Below are 15,473 nucleotides of genomic sequence, written 5' to 3'. Positions count from 1 at the left end.
ATAATTTTAAGACAGCTGAAAAAGGGCTCCAATAATTGTAAAATATACTTGGGAGAAAGAAACAAAATGTAAAATATTTTTTATGATTTTTATTTCTCGATGTTGTTTACAATTTCTACATTTCTATTAACATTTTTTTTGTACAGTTTACATGTCTTTTTATACATATTTATCTTTTTTTTTCACATCTTTTTCTTTTTTTTCTCTTCTTTTTTTCTACATTTTTCTCTTTTTTCTTTTGTTTATACATTTTTACCTGAAATGTTGAATGTCAATTAAAAAGCATATTATGTGAGTAAGTCAATCTATATTGCAATATATACTTACTTTCCAAAATTAGTCAAGGAATTAACATACCTGTCAGCTGTTAAGACATAATTTGGAGATAGAAGATACTATCTATCAAAATGACAAGCAAGCACAGGAAATGTACTGACAGGTAATCAAGTTAAAAGCTCTGAATTTATTTGATTACTGGTAATCTTGTTTGATTGGTAAGTTTTTCACATTGATTTTGATCATACCTTGGTCTACCTAACCAGCTCTCCTGGGTAACTAACCAGTAGTTACCAATTTTCTTAAAGTACAGACTACTTATCCAACATGATTTCTGAAGAGGCGAGACTAATCTGTCACAGAAAAGTTTGCATAACCCGAGGACCAACACCAACCACATCTAGGTAACAAATCCAATTCCATGTATGTTTACAATTAAAGTTTAAAAAATGATTCTAAATGAACACCATCAACAATTTCATCAATGTTTGGAAGTAGATCAATGCATTTTCTGTAGTGCATGCATAAATTTTAGCTATTTATCAAACCAGATGCGACGATCACTAAAATATCACCCCAGTTATTTGGCTCAAGATCTCATATGCCTTGAGAATTTGTAAGTAATAGAAGTGGCAAACTGTTGAATATATTTTACAGTTTCTTATTTTCATTTCATGAAATGAGAACAATCCTTTACAGCATCATTAGAAATACTATGAAATGTATAAAATAAATGTGTATATACTCACCAAAGATGCCATCCTCATCTGAAGCTACACTGTAAAAAAAGCTGGTAAAATACCTTGATAATAACATAAAGATTAATACAGGCCAACATACAATAATACTTGTATCATTCCAGATTAGTAAGAGCAAAATTATTTTCAATTATTCTAGAAATTTTATTTTCTTGCATCAAAACAAAAATCCTTGTACCTTTTTCATCTCAAACAATACATCAACAAAAATGTTACTATCAATAATCAATTCGACATGAAAACCATGTTTAATCAATGCAGTTCTTGGTTGAAATGGGTTTAGAATAAAATCACAAATGATAGTGATAATCAAACAAATAAAAACTTATTAAAAAAGTTCAGGTGAATAATTTAAACTAATTCTATATATATTAAAACCGTATGACTAAAATTCACTCTACCAATCTCTGTGGGGGAAAACAACATTAGAATCACCATTCTATGTGCAAATTGATACTTTTTTAAAAAAAGAAAGTTTCCTTTCTCACATGATAAGACAATTCAAACAGCTTTAATATATTCTTTGTAAGTGCCAAACATTTTTTTATGAAGCTGACAAATGCTAGTTTTTACATTATCTTTTATCCCCTTTTTGTGAAAGAATATTGAATTCTGTGAATAAGTATTACAGCTTTTGCCTAAGAGACAAGTTCAGATAACAGTTTTGACAGATAGTTAAATTCTCTACAAGTTATTCTAGTCACATGAGGGTCAACATTAAAAATATTTCAAAATGGGCTGGAATCAATATATAGAATAAGTCATATTTTTTAAGACTACATTTAAAATGAAAGTTCTTAAATTACTTTTCCTCAACCCATTTACCTTCCTGATAACAAAATGCCAATGTACTATTAAATCCTCATTAAAACCAGTACTATTCCCACCTTATTTTCACATTTTTTGCAATGGAAAACAATATCTGTCAAATTATAAGGAAATATTATGACTTAGAACAATATAAACAAGCCTATACCTTCTCTTCTGTACAGATATTAATTGAAATGGAACAGCTCAAGAATGTTGAGAGCTCAGCATTATATACTTATTTTCAGCTGAAAATCTTTCTGGATATTCTCAAATATTTATACAAGATCTATTTTCAGATCATTCTATCTGAATTCATGTCCTTTTATTTGTTATTTATCTGTTATTTATAGAAGTCAAAATGCATATGTTTTGATTGTTTTCTTGTTTGTGTTTTCTTCATTCTTAAGCAAATAGTGTTTATTAATAGATTTATCCATCAAGTATCCTCTATTCATCACGTCAGTATGGGGAGTAGTAAGGTGAAGCCCTTCTGTATCTTCTGAAACAAAAACAAACAAATATATACATATATAGTTTTATGTAGTTGGAATAAAATGTGAAGAGGACATTTCAATTTACTTTCAAGCTTCATCAATCTTGAATAAATTCAATGCCATTTTTTTATAAGTGGCAAAGTCACGAGTAAAACATAACAGCTGGTGTTACAAGTAAAATACAAGAGCACAGCTAGGCGGAGCATTATATGCCTGTGTTTTTGTTTTTTTTTAGTAAGGATGAAGCACTTGTAAGACTTGGGACTTAAATAAAGTATAACCTTCCTCCTATGAAGTTTGAATATTGTGGGTCAAATGGAATTTAAGTTATGCTCCAGTAACTGTTTTCAGTTTGAAAGTAATAGTGACCTTGACCTTTGACCTTGTGACCCCAAAATCAATAGGGGTGTTCTACCCAACAATGACAATCATCCTATAAAGTTTGAACACTGTGGGCCAAATGGAACTTAAGTTATGCTCCGGAAACTGTTTCAGTTTGAAAGTAATAGTGACCTTGACCTTAGACCTCAATATCAAAGGGGGTCTTCTACCCAATATGGACAATAATCCTATGAAGTTTGAACACTTTGGGCCAAATGAAACTTAAGTTATGCTCCGGAAACTGTTTTCAGTTTTAAAGTAATAGTGACCTTGACCTTTGACCTTGTAACCCCAAAATCAATAGGGGTCTTCTATCTCATATGGACAATCATCCTTTGAAGTTTGAATATTGAGGGCAAATGGAACTGGAGTTATGCTCCGGCTGTTTCAGTTTGAAAGTAATAGTGACTTTGACCTTGTGACCCCAACATCTATAGGGGCCTTCTACCCAATATGGACAATCATCCTATGAAGTTTGAACACTGTGGGCCAAATGGAACTTAAGTTATGCTCCGGAAACTGTTTTCAGTTTTAAGGTAATAATGACCTTGACCCTTGATCTTGTGACCCCAAAATCAATAGGGGTCTTCTACTCAATATAGACAATCATCCTATGTGAAGTACTAACAAGGGTGCCATAGTCACAAAATACGCCCGTTTACGAAAAAGCTTTAGATGGAGATGGGGGCATTATGGATAAGTGACCATTTGTGCTACAATCCATCAATAAATGATAACTAAATGGTCCCTATAACCATCTTCAAATTTTTATCTGAACTTTGACCTCTATGTGTAACCTTGACTTTGGTCGCAGGGATCTGAATTTTGCATGCGACACTCAGCCTCACAATGGTGAACATCTGTGCCAAGTTATATTGAAAACCCCCTATGAATGTAGAAGTTTTGCTCCGGACAAGCGTTTTTCAATGAGCTCTAAGTGTGACCTTGACCTTTGACCTGGAGACCTGGATCATGCATGGAGCAATACTTATCATGGTGGTGAACATTTCCATAAAGTATTATAAAAATTCTTCCATACATGTAGGAGATATGCTCCAGACAAAATCTGGATATTTCACCATCTTTAGTGACCTTGACCTTGCATATATTGACCTAAAGTACATGTGTCACAGCTGTAGTCATTATAATGACCATTTGTGTTACAATCCCTCAATAAATGATGATTAAATCGTCTATACACATCTTCATATTTTTATCTTTTTTTTAAACGGGCGTATAAGTACATGTAATTGTAATTTAATTACTAAAAAATTCTGATTTAAGATTTTATTCTAGGGAAATACATTTCATTACAATTCTTAATCTTTGAATGAGCTGAACTGATATTTACTTGAAAATTAAAATATAATTAAATTTCTATGAGAAAGTATTTACATTTGATAAGGTAATTACTGTATGATCTTTATGAACAAATACCAAGTCTACAGAACACCATAGTTATCACAGTTAAAAATTTTGACCAATGAATGAAACATGTGCAAATAAATGTTACATTCTTTAGAACATACTCAAGTCCAAGAAAGAGGATTATTTCATGCCCTTTGATTAAATTCTATTTTTAGAATTGAAAGTGAAAGTAGATCAAGGGGAGTAATTGTGTAAGTCATTTATGAACAAAGTAATAACTTTGTTGTTGCCCTTTGATTAAATTCTATTTACAAAATCTTGATATTTCATCATCTTTAGTGACCTTGACCTTGTATATATTGACCTAAATTATATGTATCACAGCCATAGTCTTGATAATGACCATTTGTGTTACAATCCCTCAATAAATGATGACTAAATGGTCCATTTACACATCTTCATATTTTTATCTGAACTTTGACCTCTATGTGTGACCTTGACCTTGGCCGCAAGGACCTGAATCTTGCACGCGACACTCCGCCTCATAATGGTGAACATTTGTGCCAAGTAATATTGAAATCCCTCTACACATGTGGAAGTTTTGCTCCGGACAAGCATTTTTCAATGAGCTCCAAGTGTGACCTTGACCTTTGACCTAGAGACCTGGTTCATGTGCACGACACTGCTCCTCATAGTGGTGAACATTTATATGAAGTTTCATTAAAATCCCTCCATACATGTAGGAGATATGCTCCGGACAAAATTGGACGCCGCCCGCCCGCCCGCCCGCCAGGGGCGTTCCCATAATACGTCCCGTTTTTCAAACGGGCGTATAAAAAGCATTTAATGAATTTATATAACAATGACTAATTGTATTATGTTCTCTGAACATTCATATCAGCTTTGGTTCAATTTGCCATGAGGAATAGGAACACGTTGCAACACTCTGTATGCACATGCTCAACTATCAAAATTTTTCAACTGAATTACCTTGTATAGGAACATAAAATATGTTATTTCAACTGAGTTTCCTTGTATTAAAAGAACAGGAAATGCTCAGTAGATAAAAGCTGACCATATCATGATAATTCATTTCAGCCAGACAAACATAAAGGAGTACACCAATAATTATACTATACATCTAGCTTACCCTCTTGCTCTTGGTCTTGGAGCATAACCACCATAGAAACCCCCTCTACCTCTTCCTCGACCTCTACCTCTACCACGATTTGTTGAGCTAATACCAGGTCTATTTGTACGTTTTGCAAACACCTGAAACACAGCACTCTTTCTCTTTAAGCGATACATAACAAATTTCAAGTTAATACATGTACTCATAAAACCAGTGAGCTTTGTACACGTGAAACATTTACAAACATATTATCTTCTAACACATCGGTTGTTTTCCAAAACAAGAGGGGCATGATGGCCCTGAGGTCGCTCACCTGTATATAGGCCCCCTGGAGCGGGGCCAGTTTAAACCCCAGGGCTTTTATTTTAACAAACTTGGAAGACACCCATTAGAAGATGTTTCATGATGTTAAGTTTTAACTACACACATATAATGAACAAGGAACATCGCAATGCGATGCAACCAGGTTTTCAGCAAAATATTTCACAGAAGCTTTGTCATGAAGTGGCATTTGTTTTTAATTGAACTTTTAGGAGGAATTATGGCTTTTTTAATATTCCTCAAACAAAAATGATTGAGAAATTTTATGTTGTCTATTCTCCTTTTTTTCCCAAATGTTTTAGAAAGGTAAACAGTACTTTATTTTTGCTTAATTTTTGCATTTTTGCGTCTCTTGTCATTTTCTTTTGTCAACAATATTGGCGTGTGGTGTTTTGTGCGATATCAAGAAAAGTATGTTCACAATTTAAAAAAAATACTTGAATGATGTCTTGGAAGAAACATGGGAATTTAGTGAGCGCCAGGGCACTTGATGACAAAGCTTCTGTGAAAGTTTGGTCAAAATCCATTGAGAAATGTAGGAGAAGTTGCGCACTGTAGAAATTGTTCACTATATATTCTGTATAAGGAAAAAATATACAAAGGGCCATAATTCGGTCAAATATTATCCAATCACAAAACCCCGACAAAATGTGCCAGGCACTTGAAAACAAAGCTTCTAAGAAAGTTTGGTCAAAATCCGTTGAGAAATGTAGGAGGAGTTGAGCACAGAAGAAATTGTTCTCTATATATTCTGTATAAGGAAAAAATATACAAAGGGCCATAATTCGGTCAAATATTATCCAATCACAAAACCCTGACAATATGTGCCAGGCACTTGATAACAAAGCTTCTAAGAAAGTTTGGTCAAAATCCGTTGAGAAATGTAGGAGGAGTTGCGCACAGAAGAAATTGTTTACGCCCGCCCGCCCGTCCGCCCGCCGACATACCTCAATCTAATAACCAGTTTTTTCCTTCGGAAAACCTGGTTAAAAATAATTATCCCCCCCCCCCAACAGGGAAAATTTTAACCCAAGGGCTTTTATTTGAACAAACTTGGTAGACACCCATAAGAAGATGTTTCATGCTAAACATCTAAGCTCTAGCTCATTGGGTTTTTTAAAAGTAGATTTTTTAAGTTTACTATACACATATAGTTTAAAAACAATGACACCCCGGGGCGGGGCCAGTTTTGACCCCAGGGCTTTAATTTGAACAAACTTTGTAGACACTTGCTAGAAGATGTTTTATGCTTTATATCTTAACTCTAGCTATTTGGGTTTTTTCAAGGAAGATTTTTAAGTTTTTGCTATACACATATAAGGAAAATCAATGACCCCCGGGGCAGGGCCAATTTTGACCCCAGGGCTTTTATCTGAACAAACTTTGTAGACACTTACTAGAAGATGTTTCATGCTTAATATCTAAACTCTAGCTATTTGGGTTTTTTCAAGGAAGATTTTTAAGTTTTTGCTATACACATATAAGGAAAATCAATGACCCCCTGGGACGGGGCCAATTTTGACCCCAGGGCTTTTATTTGAACAAACTTGGTAGACACCCAATAGAACATGTTTCATGCTAAATATCTTAGCTCTAGCTCTTTGAGTTCTTTTAAAGAAGATTTTTTAAGTTTTTACTATATGCATATAGGGAAAATCAATGACCCCCTGGGGCGGGGCCAATTTTGACCCAAGGGCTTTTATTTGAACAAACTTGGTAGACACTCACTAGAAGATGTTTCATGCCAAATATCTAAGCTCTAGCTCTTTGGGTTTTTAAAAGAAGATATTTAAAGTTTTTTCTTTCGGTTGCCATAGCAACCAGAGATCTGCATGGAATTAAATTCTTTGAACAATTTTTAAAGGTGACCACCAAAGGAACATTCCTGTGAAGTTTGGATGAAATTGGCCTAGTGGTTTATGAGGAGATGTCATTTAAAGTAAAAGTTTACGGACTAACGGACGGACGCCGGACGAAAAGCGATCTGTCACCTTTGTGACAGGTGAGCTAAAAAACAAGATTGCATTTGAGAAAATGCTATGCCACCGCATTAATACAACACTAAATAGTAGTGTAGGAACAGATTTTTTTTGTTTCTATACAATTGAAGATTGTCTTAATGCATAGATCCCTGACCCTATCTAATTCTTATTATCAGATTAGTGGTTAAATCTATTGTTAATCCAATAAAAGGTCTAACAGACAATGCCTTATGCAAAATATCTAAGCTCTAGGCCTTTGGGGTCTTTACAAGAAGACTTTTTAAATTTATTCTTATAATTCCTTTTGGTTGCCATGGCAACCAGATTTCTGCATGGAATGAAATTCTTTGAACAACTTTGGAAGCCCTTCACCCAAGGATCAATCCTGCCAAGTTTGGTTGAAATTGGACTAGTGGTTTTTCAAAAGAAGACTTTTTAAGTTCACTATATAATCTATAGAACACACACACACACAAACACACACACAGGTGAATCGCTATATGCCACAGCAGCACAGATGCTGCTGTGGCATAAAAAGAAGTCTTTCTTAGCTCTTGTAGTAGTGCAAATATATAAAATCAAAAGAGAAATATGCAACTATATTTGAAACATCCTACAACTCGTGGTATTTAAACTCACATCCACTTAAAAGCAAATAAACACAACACTAGAGACCAAAAAGAAAGATTCCACGCAGTTGTCTTTACAGCAATCAAGGTAAGTGTATATAACAATTTTACTTTAGTAACCTAAATAATGGAAGTTACAACACAAATATGGTTGTGACCAGGAATTCTGAAGGTCTCCATTTTATATTTTAGTGGTGTGACTGGGCCAAAATCTATTATAGTATGCTAATAACAATGGAGTGTCAGGAAATATTTTCTTTCGAAATAAAGAATCAAGCCTTTCATTTATTAAGATTGATAAATTTACCTTAATTTGCCTGCCTCGAAATAAAGAATCATCTAAGGCTAAACTTGTCGCCACAGAGTCTTTATCAGCAAACTCTACATATGCAAATCTGAAATAATATTTTCACTGTCATTTTATAACTTATATGTATAGAGTTAGTATACAGCAAGAAACAGAAAAGTAAGAGATTTGCAAGGCTTGTCTGACTGTCAAAGACAACTAAAAATAGGGTAAAGCCAACATGTTTTTGTCAAGGCTGTCTGATCAGGTAGAATACACAACAGCTTACAGTCTCTCTTTGTTCATCTAAATTTTAATTTGCTTTAAGGAAATAAATACACCATTTCAATTTGAAAAGATGCTATTCTTGAAATTTGTCAGAATCATGTAGTATTTGAAACTTCATTATGACCAAATTTTGTAACAAAAGCTTAGCCTTACATTTGCTGAGGTAGAATAATGAGGAAATTAAAGTTTTACCCTTTAGGATGTCCAGTAAATTTATCACATTGGATAGTGACTCTGTTTATTGAGCCACAACCATGGAAATGTTGTTCTAGTTCCTCTGCTGTGGCACCATAGTCTACATTACCAACATAGATAGATCTAGTGTCCGTCTCCATCTTCTCTTCAATTGAAGGAAATGCTGATGCTGCAATACACATAAACGTAATACTGAATACTAGTATATTTTCTTCTCTTTTTTTCTTCTTTTGGTTGGGTTTTATGATGATTTACGAAATATTTCGTAGTAAAAAGTCAGTATATCATTGAATAACTCAATCCCTAAAGATAACAGTGGCATTGCTTATCAACAATGATGGCTAGCTGTATTATTTACAATATAATATAAACAAAAAATTATGCTACTGTCGCATAAAAATTTTTCCAGAGTTATTTTTGTAATTAAGGACAAATGTAATTTTTTGGACAATTTTGTCCAAAGGAAAGACAGTCTAATCTGAATCACTGATATATGGTGACCATCTAGCTTTACTGATGAAGACCTTTTTTAATTTCTCAAATTTATCAAAATGCGACAAATTATTTCCAAAAATATCTATCAGCTAGGGGCATGGAAATGACTTAGAATACAGACTATGGCTGTGGATGGATAGATGGACAGCAGGCAATCATTAATTCTGAGATATCATATAAACAATATATACTTGAGTAAGGTAAAACAATTCACACTATGATTGTCTCCACAAAGGAACCAAAGAATTTGCATGATCCATCTAAAGATATATTGGCTTATTGTAAAATATTTTATTCTTTGCTATTAAGGTCTCTTAAAATGGCCAAGGAAGTTTGAATTACCATCAGAGCTGATCTTAAGTAAAATAGTAACAGTGATTTTTTTTCCAATTTTCAAAACTACTTGTGGCTTTCCGAAGGGGAAAATATAGCGTGATAAATCAGAAAAGGGGGAAAACCTGAAATACATTCCAACAACTGAAAATGGAATTTACCCACACATTTTATGAAAAAAAATTAATATCAATTCAATTTAACATGCATGGTTTATAGCAGAGGCTATATATAGGGACAGATTTCTGTGTTCTAGATGATATATGTCAGATGCTGTTAAGTCATGGTTCTGGTAAGGAAGAGCACAAGGCATTTTAAGGGAAAATATTAGCATTTTTAGGGGAAAATATACCTATTTTGGGCTAGGGGAAACAGCCTTTATTCGGCTGAAAAAAATCACTGAGTAAGGATCTAAAAACTAACGGGTCATAGTCTTATCCTTTCCAATCATACTGAGATAGTTCTCTTCCACAAAAGTAATATGTAAAACTGCTCCACATCAACTCCATTATTAGAAATATTTTATTTGTTTAAAAAATAAGGCATACTTACATAATGTTGGTGATGACATGTTCATTTTGAGATCAACAGCATTTTGCATTTCTTTTAATTTCTCTGCCTCTTCTTCCATTTCTTTGACACGAGCTTTAATAGCTTCAAGTTCCTAAAACAAGACATCAATAATTTAAAACCATATTATTTATTATTATATCTTTATTTCTTCAAGATCTATTGTGAAGAAAGCTCATTACTTTTATTGCAAATTCAATTTTGAATGTACACATCTAGACTAAACTAATGATGACAGGCATCGGAAAATATTTACAGTCACTCGTCCTGCAGGACAGGACTATTACTTTATTTGTCCTTTCAATATACACCAATAATTAAGTGAAAAAGTATGTTATAAACAAAAAAGACATACTGTCTGAAGCCAAACATTTGATTCATGACTGACCAGTGTTTTTTTTCACCAAAATATTCGGCGAAATTCTCCCTATTCCCCACTCAAAATAGTATGTTTTTTTCCCCCTCAAAGCTGAAATTTCCCCCTATAATATGGCAGCCCAAGTTTGCCTGCAATAAATATCATTTTTTTTTGCAACTAACTGCCGAAAAATGCTTTATTTTATGCCTGTAAGACTTACTGTTAAGCAAGGTTTTTCATATAGGTAAGGGGAGCTACTTCTGGTATCCCAACAAGTTTCTCATGTGACACATCAATATTTTAGATCTGTATAAAAATCCCCCTCCTATTGCATTTTTCCCCCTCCAATGGGCACCGACCCCCTTCCCCCAAAAGTGAAAAAAAACACTGCTGACTAAAGAGTAGGATTTGGAGATGTATTCATGAAGTGATTCGAAATTTGGTCATTTAAGAGTTAATTAAGACATTGTGACAGTTTTACAAAAAAGGGTTCTTATTTCTGGAATGAACCGGAATACAATGTAGCGTTAATTATTTAATTTGAATAACATGCAACCAAAAACTGGTCAATGCCATAGGCACTCGGTTCCAAAACCTTCTATGATTTTAATTTACTTAAAAAAAATTTTATATCATGTATATAAAATACTACAAGGTTTCGCAGCCACCATGTTTTAACGCAACGGAAGTATGTTGACTGGTGTACAATTTTCATTAAAAAACACTAGTTCCCGATTCGATGAATAGAGACTATTGGCTAATACGGGTACCACAATTATTGACTGTTTCGCCGTGGTACCCGCATCAACAATATGCTTCAATAGGTGACTCGGGAGCCATGTAATTATACTTACAATAAAAACGTTAACATTAATCATAATAAGATAAAGTTTTGTAAGCAAACGAAACAGCTCCCGAAAATTATTGAGTATCGGGTAAATATTGCCAAACAATACTTGCTTATTAAATAATGATAACAGTTTCTTGACAAAATTGCTAAGCAAGGTTGCTTCAAATATGATATATTATTATAATATAACATAAATTTATTGCATAAAACTCTCAGCAAGAAAGATATAATTGTGGCAAGTAAATGAAAACGTGGGCAATCTCCTGGTTCAGACCCCTATGTATTTTTCAGGAGTAAAACTTGCATATAATACACTAAAGAAAACGGAATGAACCTTATATATACTCCTGGTTTAGACCCCGGGGTCTAATCCAGGCTATCTTTTATTTATATATTATATATACATTTACATATTATACAGTTAACTCTCATTTTAAGGTCACCAGCAAGCAGTATATACCATCCAAACACTGTATGGGCCCCCTGTGGTCCTAATAGTCAGTGAAACGTTGGATATGGCGTAAGCTGGCTCTAAAACTTTCGGACCAACAGCTGTGTTTATACATTTAATGAAATTAATGTGGTATTAGATCTACACAGTATATACGATCAACTACATACTGGATCTTCGATGCCTGCATCTTGTCCAGACGTCGCTTCTGTCTCCACAGTTTCATCCAGTGAAACCTCTGCGTCAGCGTCAAAATCGCCTACTCCATCCTGATCATCCTGTAACGGATCAATTTCTTGACCATTTTCAACATCTCCCATTTTTATTTAAATTATTAAAATACAAAGAGTAAAAAAAGATAATATATGTATAAAAGATTGCACAGATATTGTTGGATTTAATTCATTTCAATTACATATCTATTTTCTATTGAACAGAATTTCGCTTCCGATATATTTATCAACTCAAAGGGATTGAAACGCCGAAAATAAATATAAAACACTGAAAAGTGTCCGTTTTGGTCAACATGACAAAATGAACATAATTATTTTACTTAACTACATATAGTCCCAGCCAATTAGGGACATTTTATGTTACACTTAATTTCATTATTTTAAATTCATAATTGTTATTATATAATTTAGTGTGTTAATGTACCTGTAATAATTTGGACCCCATTGGAAACATGTTTTAAATGGACAATCTTAGGGTAGGCCTATCATAAAAACATACTACTTAATTTTATAATTACATTTTTGTTGCATGTTTTGTGTTTTATATGCATGCTGACATATATTACAATATATAGTATGTGTTTTATGTATATTTCCCTGATTTTTTGCGTATTTATTATTAATATTTCTATCGATATTATCCATTACTTAGTTATAAATTAATCATATCAAATGTGACTTTTAGTCCTTTTTCAAATCCATATGTCGAAAACAGATGTCGAATGGTAAATAACCACGTGTTCATACTATAAAGGAATTATTCTGGACCAGTTTAACACACCCAGCTGGACATTCAAATGGGGATTAGCTTGGATTCGAATGCTATGTGTAATGTTTGAAATTTTTTAGATCTTATGTGATGCTTTCTTCTGCTTCGTGTTTTTAACGTGATGATATTATCATTATATTGTCATATATACCACAAGTTAACGTTTCTAGATACCCGTATACATTAAATTAAGATAGATTTCTGGAATTGAAATGCTTAAAAAATATGTCCGGCATTCCTAAGAAACAGTCCATTTTAACCTGTGAAACAAATATTACAAACTACCGATAGTATACCATGCGCTTTAGCAAAACATGTACAGTACTTAAAAAATCTGCAAAAAAATTACGGAGCTTATTATATCAATATTATAAACTATCCGTCTTTCTCGTTGTCCGTGATGAAAATAAATGCCTGCATAATTCATTTCTGATTATACAAGAGCCAAGTGACAGGTTAAATTAACGGATAATTCAGAGTTCTAAGTTAGTCCTAATACAAGGTGGCTAACCAAAACGGCTTCTATATATAGTCAATGTTTGCGTTTCTATACTTCTATACGATTAAGCACCTGTTTCTATTGGAATGTAAACAATTAAGCTAAAGTCATGTACGATGCGCACAAAACCGATAAAAAATTCTAAAAAATATGTAAGTTATTAAAACAGTTCTGTTTCAATATTCAAGTTCAATATTTTTATTTCTTTCATTGGTATGAGACTAAATTAAGTCGAGAATAATGAAAAGAAAAAGAAAAGCTTTATGTATGATTCCTCAGTGACTGAATTAAGTGAAATACAACGTTCATAATCCATTAAAACTGACATATTTTGATATGTACGGCGATCATTAAATGTATAGCCTACAGTTTGGGCATAATTCGTCATATAAATAGCTAAAGACGTGTTCCCTGTGATTTATACCTCTTATCTATATTTTTATCCCCTGTAAATAATAAACAGCTGGTCTGTTTGTAAATATATAATATATAATATATCTTCTTAATTTTTATTCTTTCTTATATAGGGTACAATCTATAACATACTATATGTTAAAATTGAGCCCTATTCAATAATATGGAGCAAAGGCTATATAGGGCTCAATCAAGTATGAAGTCTTCTTTTATATGTTAATAAGAGGACTTCATCACATTAAGGATGTCCTATTCTATTTCAAAACAAGCATAACAAGTCCCTATGGACTACAATGCTGTTCTTTTTTCTTAAAGACAACCTTAATGTTAGCAAAGACTCCATATCAGATTGTACCCATATAAACAAATATTTTATAAAACAGTTTATACTGTGATCTACTCAATGACAAAAATGGAGCATACGTTAATTCATTGAGTAGAACAAGTATGAGGCAGCTTTTTTCTTCTCTAAAAGGCAGTACTCATCACATTGTAGGTAACCAAGCAAGTTATTAATAGCCATTTTAGGGTATAATTTTTCTATCTCTCTATATTCTTTTTGTATAGGTCTATAGAGAGTCTAGAATAACAATATAATTACTGAATATCATTGTTATTCTTATAAGATCATGTACCAATTGTATCAGTACTATTCCCCTCCTTGTTTTTAAATATTTAAACAGCCGTGTCGTGGTTGGTCTCCAACAGACACCGTTGTTACTATTTTTAGCACTATATGGGAGACGGTGCAGAAATGTCAATACAGAGACCACGTGGTCTAGACCACAAAATTCTTCGAGCTAAGCTCCAAAATCGGATAGTAAATGCGCCAATGAAATCTGTTTACTATCAACCAATCATATCTTATCCCTAATTAGCCATACAAATCACACCATTTTTCGGCCAATCAAAATTTACCTACTAAACGTGGTTCGGCGCTATCTGTCAAAATCGTTTCTGCACTGTTCTCCCTACGAAAAGTAAATTATTAAATGATGGCCAATTGTAAAAAACTATGTTCTCGGGCGTGTTGCTAAGGTTTATATTTATAAACCTTCTCATGTGTTAAATAAAGTTTATAAAAAACTAAGATCTACAAATCTAACTGTGTTGGTCTGTTATAGAAGGCGTACGCGTATAAGCGTCTTCCCCCCTTTTAATACTTGTTTTAACATTATAAATATGATTTGCAATAAATGAAGCTATCATTAAACATAATTATTAGGGGTTTTTTTTGTTCCCTATATAGAAGACGTCCGCGTATAAGCGTCTTCCCCCCTTTTTAATTTAAGTTTAAATTTTAAATACAGCTTTTTAATCTTAGTGTGGGATGTAATCCCACCGTTTTCCGGCCCCATTCAGTGCAATTATTTTGCATGGTTGGGGCAGGAAATATTGTACTCACTAGTCACATATGCAGATATTAACTAGATAAAGTGTTTTCCCTTTAATAAATGAAGCATATGCTCGCCCATATGGTTTTTAACCGGTGGCGAGGGTAAATAAACTCAACACACACACACCTGTGATATATCAACCACTGTAATACGCAAACGGTACAGCGTGTCAAAAATGTTCAAT

At 33.2% G+C, this 15,473-nt stretch overlaps 1 protein-coding gene across 1 annotated transcript; it reads right to left on the bottom strand.

Annotated features, from left to right (window-relative positions):
* Nucleotides 1-74: 74 nt before the first annotated feature.
* LOC132752937 (polyadenylate-binding protein 2-B-like) lies at nt 75-12,447 on the bottom strand. The gene is made up of 6 exons (XM_060743357.1): nt 12,148-12,447; nt 10,301-10,412; nt 8,918-9,089; nt 8,459-8,546; nt 5,238-5,359; nt 75-2,343 (listed from the first exon to the last, which is right to left on the bottom strand). Exons 1-6 carry the CDS (start codon nt 12,295-12,297, stop codon nt 2,304-2,306), a joined length of 684 nt encoding a protein of 227 aa, XP_060599340.1. The 5' UTR covers nt 12,298-12,447; the 3' UTR covers nt 75-2,303.
* Nucleotides 12,448-15,473: the final 3,026 nt, after the last annotated feature.

Source organism: Ruditapes philippinarum, unplaced genomic scaffold (assembly GCF_026571515.1).
Source record: "Ruditapes philippinarum isolate M1 unplaced genomic scaffold, ASM2657151v2 ctg306_1_1_1_1, whole genome shotgun sequence".
Lineage (NCBI taxonomy): Eukaryota > Metazoa > Mollusca > Bivalvia > Venerida > Veneridae > Ruditapes > Ruditapes philippinarum.
Note: the sequence above shows the minus strand (reverse complement) of the source record. Positions and strands in the feature narration are given on the sequence as shown.

Excerpts from the sequence above, each read along its gene's own strand:
- LOC132752937 (XM_060743357.1), bottom strand. The coding sequence starts at position 12,297 with ATGGGAGATGTTGAAAATGGTCAAGAAATTGATCCGTTACAGGATGAT. Across the intron at positions 5,360-8,458 it reads TTCGAGGCAGGCAAATTAAG|GTGTTTGCAAAACGTACAAA; the intron begins GTAAATTTATCA and ends GCTGTGTTTCAG. Across the intron at positions 2,344-5,237 it reads CCAAGACCAAGAGCAAGAGG|AAGATACAGAAGGGCTTCAC; the intron begins GTAAGCTAGATG and ends TTTTTGTTTCAG.